The 15,720-nt window shown below is 40.2% G+C and overlaps 1 protein-coding gene across 3 annotated transcripts in view; it reads left to right on the forward strand.

The window, feature by feature from the left end:
• slco3a1a (solute carrier organic anion transporter family member 3A1a) overlaps positions 1 to 14,944 on the forward strand; it is a 36,047-nt gene extending 21,103 nt beyond the window's left edge. For all 3 annotated transcript variants that reach the window (XM_030731276.1, XM_030731277.1, XM_030731275.1), the window contains 8 exons: positions 6,036 to 6,134; positions 6,235 to 6,507; positions 7,593 to 7,757; positions 7,850 to 8,048; positions 13,181 to 13,349; positions 13,769 to 13,941; positions 14,046 to 14,110; positions 14,506 to 14,944. In XM_030731276.1, the coding sequence (XP_030587136.1) occupies positions 6,036 to 6,134; positions 6,235 to 6,507; positions 7,593 to 7,757; positions 7,850 to 8,048; positions 13,181 to 13,349; positions 13,769 to 13,941; positions 14,046 to 14,110; positions 14,506 to 14,858 (1,496 nt within the window). In that variant the 3' untranslated portion in view covers positions 14,859 to 14,944. The remainder of the gene's footprint in view (positions 1 to 6,035; positions 6,135 to 6,234; positions 6,508 to 7,592; positions 7,758 to 7,849; positions 8,049 to 13,180; positions 13,350 to 13,768; positions 13,942 to 14,045; positions 14,111 to 14,505) is intronic.
• Positions 14,945 to 15,720: the final 776 nt, after the last annotated feature.

Below are 15,720 nucleotides of genomic sequence, written 5' to 3' on the forward strand. Positions count from 1 at the left end.
AAACTTTTCCCTTGAGAACTGCCTTAATTCTTCATGACATAGATTCAGCAAGGTGCTAACCACGTTTTCCTGTAGCTTACAGGCGTGGTACCCAGTGTGGTCTTCTGCTGCTGCAAAATTCAAGTGTTGTGCATTCAGAGATGCTTTTTTGTATACCTTCGCTGTGACAAGTGGTTACTGTTGCCTTCCTGCCAGCTCAAAGCAGTCTGACCATTCTTCTCTGACCTCTGGCATCAACAAGGCATTTTCTCCCTGAAAACTGCTGCTCATTGGGCATTTTTTTTTTCAGAACATTTCAGATCGGCAGGGTTTAGATTTCTCTAAAAATCTTGCTGTAATCCCCGTAGATCAGCAGTTTCTGAATACTGAGAATGTCTGGCACCAACGATGCCATGTTCAAAGTAACTTCTGATGCTGTGTTTGAACTTCAGCAGGTCATCTTGACCATGTCTATATGCCTAAATGCATTGCATGCAGCTGATAAGATATTTGCATTAACAAGCCACTGAACAGGTGTACCTAATAAAATGTCTGGAGAGCATATATAGCTACTGCAAGAAGATTCATCCATTCAAACAGCTTTTTGTTCTATGCCTTTAAGTGCTTTTTGACTATCCTACACACACTCAGATGCATCGGAAGCGATTTGGGATTCACTATCTTTTCCAAGGTCACTTGGGATCAAACCACTGACCTTCTCATTAGTACACAACTCAGTCTACCTCCACTGCTGCTTGGAATAGAGCTCATATGCAGGAAGGTTTTAAAGCACAAATGTTATCTCATGTTAATGGTTCACCTCAACCCTGCACTGTCACAACACTTAGCACTCTGTGTACACTAAGTCACTTTATTACGCTGTCCACTGCACTCTGTTACACTGAGACACTTTCATTCCATCTAACATTTGCTCTACTTAGTGAGCAATTTTTTTATTGTTTTGTTTTATTGAATCTATTGAGGCCTTTTTATTTATAGAGCCTTTTTATTGTAAATATTCAACTTTTTACAGTGTTTTATTGAAATTTTAATTCATTTGGTTAGCATTGTACTTTACTAAACTCCTTTATTTTATTTACTGAGCTCCTTTTCTGTAATTTTTACCTTACTGGGCTATATTGGAGTTTTTGGTTTGTTTTTTGGCTTGTTTCAGTTTTATTTTTATTGTTTTTGCAGTGTTAAGTTTCATTTTAGCTTTCATAGGTTTCAGTTTAGTTGTAGTCTCTTAATTATTATAACATGGGTGGTATTTGTCATGTGCAAATTTAAGAAATTCAGAACACAAATTCAGAACCATTGCACATTCGGAAATTTCTTTTAAAAACTAGAAAAAATGTCCTTTTTTTTTCACCGCTTCTGTGTCATAGCTGAAACACAGGACTTTGACTTGTATTCAGGAAATGGTCTGTGCTCCTCTGACTCTTCTGACCTATTTGAGCACGTCTCTGTGGCTCTTCAGTCTTAAAAATGTCTTAACCCTCCTGCCCAGAGGATTTCATGACCTGATGTAGAGCAGAAGAGGAGGAGAGGGTTTGTGTGAAAGCTCTTAAATCTTATAGTATTTAAACATCGCAGTCACCATGAAATCTTGTGCCTCTGCTGCAAGCCTTTTCTTCTTTTCCTCGTCTCACCTGAACCTCTGGCGTGAACACATATTTAGGCCTGGCTTCATCTTTAGTAGTCATTCAGCTCGTTCAGGTTCAGTCTGGCCCCCTGTAAAAGTGTCACAAGCTGTTGTTTTGCCTCCCGCATTGCAGTGTCCCTCTGCTCTTATTTAGCTCATAGGATTACTGAGCGTACTTGAGCGGGATTAATAGAGGAGAAGGAACTCTTTTTGTACAGTGAGAGCAGGAAATGAACTAAGGATGGTGCCGTTGTCATGGATCTGACATTTCGATTACTGTTTGCTTAACTTCACAGAGTGTTGGCTTATGATTTCAGTACCTTGGTTTGCATGGTCTTAAACTAAACTTTGCAACTAAGGGATTTTACAGCATCTGTTAGCTTTCTGAATGCATATGTGCATTATATCTGTTTCTCTGGGTTTCACCTGGTGTTCACCTGAGTGATTTAATGAAGAGCCTCATTCAGCCTGCCACTGCTTTCAGCTTTTCTGCTATGGATACATGACAATAAACATCTCTAAGACAGAAGTGTTTATATATGGTGATGTGTTTGTGCGGAAACACTTCACCACATGATATCAAGAGTTTGATGAACCACTAGAACTACATGAAACACTGATTCTTATCTACAGTTTGAATAATGCCTCGTATTCTTGCGTGAGTATTTTTATATTCAACACTGGTTAGGGATGCATCTGTGGGTTGATTAATATGGACGTGGCTTTTCCGGCTTTTTCCATTGGTCTCTAAATCAATTAGAGGGAGACAAAAACACTAGACCCAAGCTTTGTTATTAAATTACATCAAACATGCTCCCCTGAGAGTATAATTCACAGGGTACTAAAAGGCTTGAGTGAAGTACAACATGAACAAATTAGTTTGTTTTGTACTTATCTCATCACGGGACAGCTGGAAGGGAAAAGAGAGATTATGCTGTGGTTGTGTATTCTCCTTCATACACGTTTAATGTGCTTAACTTAGGTTTTACTTTTTTCCTGTTGAATCATGTGGAAAACAAAACACACACATGCAATTAGTACAGGTACACTTGTGTGTGGATTTTTTTGTTTTCTTTTGACCCAAGGGTAAGGGTCTCCATTCAGTTAAAAATGAAACATTTGTGAAACGTCATCAAGTTGTTGCTACTTTTTGTACTCAGAAGAACTGAAGAAATTGGATAGATGGTTTTTCGTGTGGGACCCTCTAAATTAGTGATTTTTTTTTTTGGCTGACTGACACAAAAATTGCAGTGAGACCCTTTGATTCAGGAATAGTACTCTATGATTGTACCGTCATCTTTGGTCTCTGAGCAAAACTCCATCAGAAATCTAGGATCTTATTTTTCCACGCATGTCATCCAGTGATTTTGTAGTTACTGCTACTTCTTCTTCTTCTTCTTCTTTTTCATAATAATAATAATAAACTGGGGGCACTAAAACACTTCTGCAAAAGTTGGGAGAAAAAAAAAATGACTTCAGCAAAGGTGCATTCAAACATCAGAGCCGTGCACAAACTGATGAGGTGTCGACTTTCATGTGTTACTTTGTATTATTGTATGATTTTGCTACAATTCACCCAGTGCTCTCTGCACAATCTGACAGGCCTCACAGTGATGCTCCACAGTGTGTGAGCCGCTTAAAACAGTTGCATTGTCAGTGTTTGCGTTGTAGCTTAAAAGCATCTTTCGATGAAAACGTTAAAGCCACAAAGACCACAGATATTTGTTAGCTTAGTGTTGAGGCTCAATAGAAACATGAGAAACAGCTAGACTTTGTAGATCTCAACGTAAATCTACCTAACAGTCCTTTTTTGTTTGTTTTTTGACTGACAGCAGACAGTCACCACGCCTGGAAAAGAAATAAACAAGCACGCAAACACAGCAACTTTTGTGTGGGGGTTTGTTTTAATTTATTATTTTTTTTAAACTTCTGTTAGGTAGGCTCATTTCTAGGGCAGAACACTGGAGTGCATTGTTTCCCCACCATTGTGCAACTCATGACATGTGTTCCCATGACATTAAAAAAAAAAGAAAGCCTATCATTTCATTTGAGGATTATCTCTAACTTTCAAATTGCGGTGCCCTTGTTTCTCCTCCAGAAGCAGCAGATTGATAAGGGTCCATGCTCCGTGGTGGATTACTAACCTTTTCCTCATATGAGGCTGTGGCTTAAATGTTATCATCAAGGTATGCCATTTCTAAAAGCAACCCAGGGGTATGTGCAGACATTTATCCTCTCAGTGGTCGCTGACTCGTGGACTACTGAGCTATCATTGCCTGGAAGGTGATTTCACTAACTGAATTTCCTCTCTGAGGTTTCCTGTGGTGAAAGCAATTGTGATGTTGCTATGTGAAAACAACACTTAGTTTCTAAGGAAACGTGAGAAACACAGTGCATAGGCCTCATTTGCAACACCACAGGCAAATCTGGTAGTCACGTAGTGGTGGCTGCAGTCCCATTATTTTTATTTTTTTTAATAAATGCTTTGAGCTTCGTGCTTTGTTTGATATGTAGTCAACTTCCTAATACGATACAACACCCTCGTGCATGTGTGTGAAAACCTTTGTGTATGTGTTTGAGCTGACAATTTTTAAGGTTTTTTTTTTTTTTTTTTTTTTCACTTTATATTTGAAATTCTTAGCTTCAGACTCACAGCAGAGGAAGTTTGTCAGGTACCTGGCAAAATCTCGGAAGATAGCAGAAGGAAGAGGTCAAAACCTGTCACGATCCGGCGCCTCCTGGCTACAACGGTGCCTTTGTTCATTTCCGTGTTGGTCTGACTGTCAACCGCAAATATGTTTCACTTGTCTTCAGAACAACAGCCAAATGTTCCTACCGCGACGTGAAAGAGGCCCATTTTGTTTTCACTCCTTGTCTAGCTTAAATGACCCTGTTTATAACACATTATAGTGGAGACGAGTGAAATAGGTACTTAGCCACACCTAGCAAATCTGTGAGCCATTTCCTTTATGCGGAGAATAAACTATGATGTGGATGTGTTGACTCCCTTCCTATGTGGGTGGTCAAGGCAGGAAGCAGGCCTGATGCATTTGCTCTCAGCACAAGCAAAGACATACAAAGCTTAGTCACAGTTTCCATGTTTTTTTTTTTTTTTTTGTTGTTGTTGTTAAGTGGCTGCTTTTGGCATTCAAACGACAGCGTGCTGGTAGCAGAAATATTTTTAATGCCCCATGAGGAGGAAGCAGAATTAGCAGGGATGTTTTCATTTTATTTTGATGGTAATTTGAAACTGCATTTCTTGTGCGCAGCAGTAGTCAAACTTAGACTTGGATCTGGTTTGTCGCAGTCCAGCTCTCCACACTCAGTCTAATAATACCACAGATCACAGGACAGACTGTCAGGGAGAAATTTGTCTCCCAAATTGAGCTTTGAGTCTTCATTATCTCCCTGCAGTCTGAGTCACAGTGCCAGACTTCCGCCCCGCTGACAACACTCTAATGAGAATTTTTAGATCAAGCTTCAAGCTGCCCAGTATGAGACTGGGACAGAACCACAGTTTTCTGTTGTCAGGTGTCTTCTACAGTGTGTGTGTGTGTGTGTGTGTGTGTGTGTGTGTGTCTTTTCAGTATGTTATCCTGTGAGTTTGATCGGGCTGAGCCACATGAGCATAACGAACACAGTCGCTGTGTGCTACCACCAATTCTATTGTGGTTTTAACTGGCTGACTTGATCTTTCATGACAGCCGAATTGCTTCTGTGTTTGCTGTCATGCTTCACAATGTACCTTCTGGAAAGGGCTGCTGAAAAGAAGCTGAAATAAAGAGAATCTGGTGAAAGATTTGCAGCCTTTCTATTGTCATGTGTTTTAAAGTTGAATATCTTTTTAGGCTTTGTGTAGTTGCCCAGGAAATGTAGGACAGTTAAAGGTGTCACTTTCAGGCTTTCAGAACTTGAGTTGTACTATTTTCAGACATTTTATGGACTAAATATTAAACCAGTTTCCATCCATCTATTTTCTTAACCGCTTCTCCAACTAGGCTGGAGTCTGTCTCATCTGTCACAGGGTGAGTGGTGGGGCCATTAGATAAACAAAAAGGTACAGACGATGGAATCGAGCGTCTCCACAAAGCGTTGTTTACATATACCTAATCTGATTTTCCTACAGCTTGTCCCCTGGATAAACATCCTCCATATTATAATTACAAAGACTAAAACTAACTCTGTAACTAATAACAAAAAATTAATCACTTAAAAATATTTGATTTAAACACTTCACTCTAAAGCGAAACTGAATTTTCTGCTTGATGCTTCCTCATATCTCTGGTAAAAAGAAGAGATATAAACAAAGGTGTTTAGCATCATCTAGAAGACACTAACACAACTACACAAACAAAAATATATCCTAGAATGAGTAGAAATCACACGTAAAAACTCAAATGTTTCTTTGCAGGAATCCTCTTCTCTACACTGGTGTTCGGGCCTGCCTGTGGTTTCATCCTTGGATCCCTGTGCACTAAATTTTATGTGGACGCCATCTTCATTGACACTAGTGAGTTGAATGTTGAATATGTTCTACTCTGTTTCTCTTGTGTGTGGGGGTGTTTTTTGGGCATATGTAGTTTATTGACCTACACCATGCCTCTCCACAGGTAAGCTGAACATCACTCCAGACGACCCGCGGTGGATCGGGGCCTGGTGGGCAGGCTTCCTCCTGTGTGGTGCCTTACTCTTCTGCTCTGCTGTCTTGATGTTTGGCTTCCCTCAGTCACTGCCAACAAAGGAGCGGGAGGAGGGAGCAGACAGCGAGCAAGTTATGCTTCCTCCCTCTCTGAGCTCAGACTGTGAGACTCCAAAGCCCAGCAATGGAGTCGTAGTTAACCATGAGCCTGCCAATAGCCCCACCTGCTGTCAGCAACTCAGGGGTGAGTGTGCAGCATCCAGTGCAGTACTGCAGTTTGTTTGTTTTTTTAGTGCATGTGTAAGAAAAAAAACATTCAAAATGTTGAGTATTTTATAGTTTTATCTGTTATATTTTTTCAAACACTATTAAATACTGTTGGGGTGCAGGTAGACATAACAGAAATGCTACAGTCCTTTAAAAATAAAATCAGTAATCTCGCTCCATTACAACTAAATGTCCCTTAGTACAAAAACTGCAAAAAGTATAAGAAGTTATATTATTTTACTGTGGTTTTATGTGTTATGATGCTTCTGATGCTTTTTCTTATATTATACTGTTACAATGATGAATGCTCATATTAAGCATGGTTAAAACTTCAGATTGTGAGGTCAGCATACATGCATATAATCCCTGTAAGCCGAAAGCTTCATTTCAAACTGTATCTTTGCTCCGTGTGACGTGAAAGAGAGCAACTATCCCTAGTATGATCATCTCAGCTGACATTCAAACCTGCTGTTTTCAAGCGGCAGCCAGTCAGAAGAACGCTGGCTCAAATAGAAGGAGGGGAACTTGTGAGCTGCTTCAAGGCCCAGTACATAATAAATAAGGATTGAACTGTCAGTCATGTAAAGCTACTCTAGCTACTAGAGTCTAAGATAAAGAAAAGGAAAATCAGCTAGAAGGAGCAGAATAGGTCCCCACATTTTGCAGGTTAAAACGTTATTTTTTTAACTAACCACAAGTTTGTAAAATTCCAAATATTTATCTCATTAAGGGGAAATCAAATGCAAGCCATTCTATAGTGTATTTTAATGCAGTGGTTGCATAATATTCCTCTTCTGAAGCATTATGGAACTTTTAAGTCAAATGAGCTAATTAAAGAACTTAGATATTAGTTTTCAGTCAGTAGAGTTGGCTCAAAGGTCTTTTTTTTATGCACAGCTGTAGAAACAGTAAAGCTTTTGGAAGTGACTGATGTTATTTCTAAAGATGTGTAATTAATGAGAACGAGTTCTAAAATAAAAAAGGCATCAAAAAAATCTGGTGCCTCCTGCTCACCAGCAGTGCTAAGCCCTTAATTGCTCATCTTTCCTGTTTTATGAGCAGTGATCCCCAAGGTGACCAAGCACCTCCTGTCAAATCCCGTATTCACCTGCATCGTCCTGGCAGCCTGTATGGAGATCGCTGTCGTAGCCGGCTTTGCAGCCTTTCTGGGGAAATACCTCGAGCAGCAGTTCAACCTCACCACCACCTCTGCAAATCAGCTGTTAGGTTCGTATTTAGTGCAAGAAGTCACACATGCACGCTCACACATTTTTGCATATCAGTATAATAAACAGATTTTGGCTTTTCTTGTGTTTAAGGTATGACTGCTATTCCATGTGCATGTTTGGGGATCTTCATGGGTGGTCTGCTGGTGAAGAAGCTGAACTTATCAGCGCTAGGAGCAATCCGAATGGCCATGCTGGTCAACCTGCTATCCACCGCTTGCTACGTCTCCTTTCTGTTCCTCGGCTGTGACACGGGTCCCGTCGCGGGAGTGACTGTCCCGTACGGCAATGAGTAAGAAAAATATTCAATATGTAGCATTCAGATTTTTCAGTTGCCTCAAAAGCTGCAACATAAAGGGGAGATTGACACTACTGTTTGCAGAAATTATGGTTTTATTTTAACTTATTCAATAACCTCAGCTAAAAATGATAGCCCAGAGAGCATGGAGGCAAGAAGTGACATCCTACTCAGGCATGCCTTTATCCACCCCTTGTCAGGTGTAGATAATTGGCATTTAAGCCTTTGCAACACCCAGAAACTCTTGCACTGCTGCTGCAAGGTGAGTAGGGATTCCAGAAGGATGTAAAATAATAAATACAGGAGTAGGGAAGTCGTTGCCAGAGAAGATCGTGTGGAGAGGTTGCAGGTGAGGAAAAAGTTGAGATTTCCCTTGACATGTGAAAGGGGGACAAGTAGAGCGCTGCTGCTCCATATATCAGTCTGATCTTCAGGCTGCTTGATAATAGACTGCTGCCATCAACTTATCGTGTCTTAAAAAATTTACTTCTTGAATAACTGGTCTTAAAATAGCCTGTACAACAGCACTAATTCCTCCCGTGCATTTCCGGCTATGTTTTCACTGCAGTTTATTAATTTATCAGCAAGAGAATAATTATTGTCTTGATATAAGGAATTGGCCGATACCGAGTATCGCACGGTGGTATCTCCATCATCCGGCTACACGACCAATCTGTTCCTGAAGTTCAAACACTGCAGCCCTGCCAGTATAGCCAGTATAACCAGTATTGGCTGTGTTGGCCTGAATTTATCTGATGTAGTCTGAAGCTGAACATGTTTTCTGTTTGCTCTGGGCTATAATGGGCCGGCCTCCATGTTCTTGGATTTAGTTACTGACTGGGATTAATTGAATATAAATTTTGAATACATTTGCAGATCTCTCAGTATGTTGTGGCAGTGCACTAACATGTGAGTAAATTTATTTGGTCTAAATAACTTAGTCCTATTTCTTGTTAATGTTAAATAATCACCGTTTCAATATTGACCAAAATAATCGTGATTATGATTTTTTTTTGTTCGTTGGTTTGTTTCATAATCGAGCAGCCCTAGCATGGTTATAATGTTGGGCAACGTGTCCATTTTCATCACAAACCAATTCAGTAAAGAGAGATCATTTAAAAGAACTGAACATAATGTATTGAAGCAGAGAGCGAGTAATTAACTATTTGGTGATTAGACTAAAATGAAGCTACAAGGCAGAGGGGAGTCCTAACAGTGGTGGGAAGTAGGACAGGATGGAGATAAAGCAGATGGAGACTTGGATGGGACTCTCTGACCGAAAGAAATGTGGAGACGTGGAGGAGGTGGGCCACACTGAAATTTAAAGCGCAGGGAACAGAGGCTGATTGACTCGCTGAAGGCAGGCAATAAAAGTTATTGGACCAGAGATAATGATAAAAGAAGTGATGTAAAAAATAGACTCGCAGTCCAAACATGCAGGAATGCAGACAGACAAGTGAATACAGCTCTTCCTTATTGAGCTTGCATAGAAGCTTCATTCACATGTCACTTAAGCAGACCAGAAAGAACGTCCTTCATGTCAGATAAGATGGACTTCGTATGGACAGTGGGGGACCAGCAGATGTCTAATTATATATTTCTGCTCTCCTCACTGTGTTTTCATGCCATAGATTGGGGAAAAAAAACGCAGTTAACATTTAAGTCCCAGTTAATCGAATGAATGCAGTCAACAAAATGTAGCAGTGAAAAGCAGTGCTGCCGCCAAGGCTAGAGGACTTTATTGCAGGTGAACTGCAGGGAGGATAAATGTGTGAATAAAAATTCTTATCACTGCTGGACGCTGGGGCAAAGAGGGACAGAGAGCTTACTTTTTTATTCAAACAACTTTGTGTCATCTCATCGAGTCTATAAAAAGATTTTCTGTTTCGAAAGTGGCCTCAAGGGCTGCATGAACTGAATATGAATGTGACAGACTTCACTGAATCAGACACCAATAAAAAGAGCTTTAAAGCAAAGCTATTATACAGCGGGACACGTTATTCACTTTCATATTGATAAACTCTTCAACTGAAGCGCTGTTGTTAGAAGGGGTTTTTGTATTTATGTCATTTGTCATAAATTAGCCTGAATCACTGTCTAATGCTCACAGTCTTTAACTTCATTTATTTATGTTAAAGGCAAATACAATTCAGTGTTTTTGTATAACCTGTAAAAGTACATTAGAACAAGTGTTAGTTTTACTGCACATAGGGGAGTGATATGATAATAAAACAGATATGGGGCTCTTCTCTCAGATAGAAACAAACATCTCAAACAAGAACAGTCAGATTGCATTCCCTTGCCAATCTTAAAAATCTCTTCACATTATGCATGTATCCTGAATCCAAGGATATCCACCTATGGATTCATTTGTGAAATCTGCCTCTTATTTCTGTTTTTATATCCATTTCTGACAACATCACGTGAAATGTCCCATTTTGACCTCACGTATATAATTAGCCTGCTCTTATCTTTAACCATCATTTATGGATATAAAAACAATGCAAAAAAAGAACTTTTAAAAATAAGGAAAACAAATTACAACAAGACAAATGATCTGACTTTATTTGACTCTAGGCTTTCAGTTGCTCAGCTGATATCTGCCCACAAGTCTACTAATTAAGGAAGGCTAACTCCTTCACCTCTCTTTTCTTACCAGCACTCAAAATCTGAGGCAGTTAGGCCTACGCCACACACTTTTTCTGACTTGGACACACAGTATGTGGTATTGCAGGTGGTTATTGCTCTGTTAACCCTCCAGCAGTGCTGAGTCTAATACCTTTTTTTTTTTTCCTGTTGGAAATCCAGCTTTGCATTCAGTGCTGCTTAGGAGGCAGAGCTTTACTGGTGGTGCTCTTTCATTTTGTTTTGTTGTTTTTCACAATCGAAAGCCTCTCCCGTTTGTTTGTTTTTTTGTTAATATTCTATTTTAATTTAGAATGAATATTCATTGATGGCCCTCTCAGAATGGTGTAAGGGGTCCTTCCATAAACGTCCTCGATGCAGATCTGGATCAACTCCAAATGTAGTCACTTCCATCTTGCACCATGCCCGACAGTTTACATGCAGATCCACCCCTAACCTTTTAGTAATCCTGCTGCCAACAGACAGACAAACCAAACCAAACCAATCAAATACCCTCCTGCGCAGAGATAACTACAAAACACGTAAAAGGCTCGAATTGATAAAATAACAGTTTGAAACAGTGATATCTAATTTAAGACCAGAGGCCTGTACTACGAAGCAGGATTTCCTCTTATCCAAGTAACTGGGTCACTTCTTACCGGTGTGTATCACCATGGTAACTTGTGCCGTGAACCTATGTGAGCAGGTCATGTTTTAGATTAGAAATCAACAGGTATGACATCACCACCTACTGACCAATCAGTTCAACATCTGGAAGATCCCTCAGACCTCTGTATACAGATCTAACATTTTAATAGTGTCTAATGTCTTTGTGTTTTCCTGATGACTATTAAGAAATAGACATTCTTAGATACAACTTTATCCCTTTCTTCCCTTTCTTGTTGCAAACAATTTTACAGCAAATTTATTCTGTCAAATTTGCATGCAGTCTAAGCCCACATTTTTATATTTATTCTTTACTTGCTCTCTCTGTTAAACACCACCGGGGCTGCAGCTAAAAGGATAAGAAGTAAAACTGCCTTTTAAACATTGTTATCAAATACTCATTATCCATTAGATTCTCCAGTGTCTTAATGATACAGCTGTGATATTGATAAGTCTGTTCACTTACACAGTCAGCACAATGCCGGCTTTCGTTCCTGGCTTCAAATAAGCTAAAATTTGTTAATATAGTAGCTCTTTTCCAGTTTTATTGACCAAAGCACTTAAAGTGCCCGTGCATTAATTCAGGGCTTTTAATACTAAACTACTATACAGTGCTTTTTCCTCTCTCACTGCTGCTTCATCTGCAGCAGCTATGTTGCTTTCAGTCTGTATTAATGTGTTGAACCTCTTATTTTTTCCCAAAAACATAGTTTTATCTTCCTTTGGGAAATCTGCTGCCAGTACACTTATCTGTATCTATAATAGTGATTGGTCTGATACTGCTAGCACCACCCTTTTGATATGAATGCACAGGAGAAACCTTGTGTTAACTTACGGAGTTGATAACCAGCTTTGTGTGACCACTTATCCCCATTGCCCATGTTAGGGTAAGTGAATCCAGATAACGAGCAGATACTGCGAGTATGTTGAATTCGCTTTGCAGTGCAGGGCCCAGGTAAAAATATCTGCTGGCAGCTTTTACTGTTTCCAATGCTTTAATCTTTTTATTGTACCACAACTAAACCTGCAGCAGCAACTGTTTGCTTAATCAGTTAATTGCCATGTTTTAGGTAAAAAATGATTGCTTTTGGCTTCTTGCTTCTCATTGTATGTGTCAGACAGCATTTAAATCCGTTAATCAGGAAAATAATAATTAATATTACATTAATCCATGTAATAGTCCATGTAATCACAATGGTGTTTATTAAACTGATATTACAGAAACAAATATAATTATATGACATAAGCAGGAGGCAGGAAGTATATTAAGAGGCTTCACACAGACTGTTTTAAGAAGGGAAAGAGCTTACATACACACACGCATGAATCCAGTCGTGTTTTGTGCACAGATGTGTCGGGGGGAACAGTACTCCTGTTTGGATCACTTTGAGACCCATAGTACTGTATTTATTTTTTTTGTTTTGCCACTGAGCTCCTTCTCTTTCTCTGTACCATTGTGTTAGTGGAAGGTATTCAGATAAATAGTGTTCGCCTTTTATTTGCAGCACAGTTTGAGTCCAAGGTTGTTTCTTTTTCTTTTTAAAAGCATTCAGGCTCAGTCTCCAGCCTTGTTCTTGCTTTTGTTTCTTAAATAAAGTGTGAAGTCAGTGATTTGGTCTGTATGCTGGTCCTGTAGAAATATTGAATTTAGGCCTTTACCACTTTTTAAATTGGTAGCCTGAAACCAACTTGCTCCAGAGCAGGTTAGCAGAGTAGTGCGGTTTCCATGGAGATGTTGAAAGTGAACCAGAGATCCATAGTATTGCTGATAAAGAGCTCCTTGTGCCTCATACAGATGTAGTTTTACAGCCGTTTCTCTCCTTGTCTCTGTTTAGGACACTACAGCAGGGCATGAAGCCAGATGCTCAGTGCAACAGTCACTGCAACTGCTTCACCTCCTCCATCAGCCCTGTGTGCGGCTCCAACGGCATCACCTACCTGTCCGCCTGCTTCGCCGGCTGCACCCGCACAGGGATCTCTCAGACCACATCCAACATTTCTCAGGTTTTCATTTTAGCTTCGCTCTCTGATTATGATCAGTACCAACAATGCTGACAAGGACTGTAGTACAGAAAACTTTATAGAGTCAGTGCGTACTTTAAAGTATTCACAGGAATGAAGCCCCAGTATTTCACAGTTCTGTCATCAGCATTCACACACTGGTGGTAACGGGCTTGTTTCAAGATCAAATGCTGACTGCAGATAATGTCTTCTATATTCAAATCACATCAGCTCAGCAGCACCAAATATCACCGCTTCACCGCTGCTGTTTTTTAGTTTTTAAGTGCTGATAAAAAGAACACATCATTTATTTCCACTGATGATTTTATCCAGACATAAGGAGCGGGTGTAGCACGTGTGTTCCCTGCAGTATGAATGATTGTTGTTGCACAAATGCTTCTCTGCTCTGTTTCTGTTGACAGAACCTGACCGGCTGCGCCTGTATAGCCGCAGAAAATGAATTTGCCACGGCGGTTCCAGGGAAATGCCCGATGCCGGGGTGTCAGCAGGCTTTCCTCATCTTCCTGTGTGTGATTTGTGTCTGCAGCCTGGTTGGAGCTATGGCCCAGACTCCCTCTGTCATCATCCTAATCAGGTATCGTTGTGCTTTTTATTTCATCTTGTGAAGAGACTGCAAGTGCCTTAATTTGAAAAATAAAACCTTGTTTGTTTTTCTTTTTTGTTCTGCTTCTCTTGAAGGACCGTGAGCCCTGAACTGAAATCATACGCGCTCGGTGTGCTGTTCCTTTTGCTACGACTCCTTGGTACGAACTGTTTCCAGATAACACATTACATTCAGATGCAATCTTTCTGCTTCATTTCTCTCACTCACAGCACAAATCCTGTTAAAACTGCGAGCGTGTGGCGTTTTACCGATGCCCACAGTGACGCGCTTGGTTAATGACGGCAACCCATCACTCGCAGATGAACACGGTTGCATCGATTTCATATGTTTTCACATGGAAAACAAATAAATCAGCTCATGAGAGTGTAAAAATAACTTCAAATTTAGGAGGCCGGAGAAGAAATGGAACATAAAGAGAGATCAAATGTAATTGAAGTCATTTCTGTGGTTAGGGAGCGATAGTTTGAAGGTTCTGATCCTCCTCTTACAGCCAGCAAACCTTAGCCCAGCTCAGTGCATGTTTCTCTCTTACAGGATTCATCCCCCCTCCTCTGATCTTCGGTGCTGGGATCGACTCCACTTGCCTTTTCTGGAGTTCAGACTGCGACAAAAAGGGGGCCTGCCTGCTGTATGACAACTCCAGTTACAGGCACCTCTACGTCAGCCTGGCTATCATTCTCAAGGGCGTCGCCTTCCTCCTGTACTCCACCACGTGGTATTGCTTGCGGCGGAATTATAAGAAGTACATCAAAAGCCACGAGGGCCACATGACGCCGACTGAGTTTTACCCATCTCTCACCGACGGCCCCAAACTCGTCGACAGGACGAAGTTTATATACAACCTCGAGGACCACGAGTTTTGCGAAAATATGGAGTCTGTTTTATAATTTGTAAAGCAAAAAAAAAAAAAGACAATGTGGACATTTAAATTACTATTTTAGGATTTTTTTTCTTCTTTCTTGAAAGGTTAAAACACAGAGGTTTTGATAAAGGCGATCTATTTAACAGCCCGTCGAGGTCCCAGTAGCTCTCCACTGCGCTCTACGTCCTCGGGAAACACATAAGGGTCCATTGTAGTTGTTTACGTTTGAGCGAGATGTTGTCAAGTGTTGCCAGTGAATTCCCGTGTTGACTTGGTGGTAGAAGACAACTGCAGCACTGTCCCACTCAGTCCTAGTTGTTTATTAGTGAGTGGACACGACTACAAACTATAGTTGCCATATTGTTTTAGGTCTGTTATGATTCCAGTGACGGTTTTCTGTCGGTCAGCACTCTGTGTTTGTTCCGTCACTCTTCAAAATGACATTTTTGCAGTTTAAAAAAAACAAAAAGAAGAAGTTCGGGTGGTTCTTCAGTTATTCATATTTATAAAAGTTGCCAAGTGTTTACAAACTACTAGTTGATGCATTTTTATTTTATTGCAGGAAGGTTTCCTATAAGAAACAGAGAACAGAAACACCCTCACCGGGTTCTTTTAGTGGCCTGTTAGACCTTCTAACTGTTTGGTTTCCTGTTCTCTTGCTGGATCGTAGACACTGTTTTTGATACTGCTTAGACTTTGAGGTCTCGTCTCATAAATTCAAATGTCAAATGTGCAATCCATTTTTATGGTTATTACTAGTCTCGAGTCAGACTGCAGGTTTGTTTCTCCATGATAGCATTTCCACGTTTGTTTTCACTCCTTTTCAGCCTAATATGTCTTAATAAGGGATTATTTGAATAAGAAAGTTCAATATATTTTCTTTTGGC

The sequence above is a fragment of the Archocentrus centrarchus genome, chromosome 6, assembly GCF_007364275.1.
Source record: "Archocentrus centrarchus isolate MPI-CPG fArcCen1 chromosome 6, fArcCen1, whole genome shotgun sequence".
NCBI classification, from domain to species: domain Eukaryota; kingdom Metazoa; phylum Chordata; class Actinopteri; order Cichliformes; family Cichlidae; genus Archocentrus; species Archocentrus centrarchus.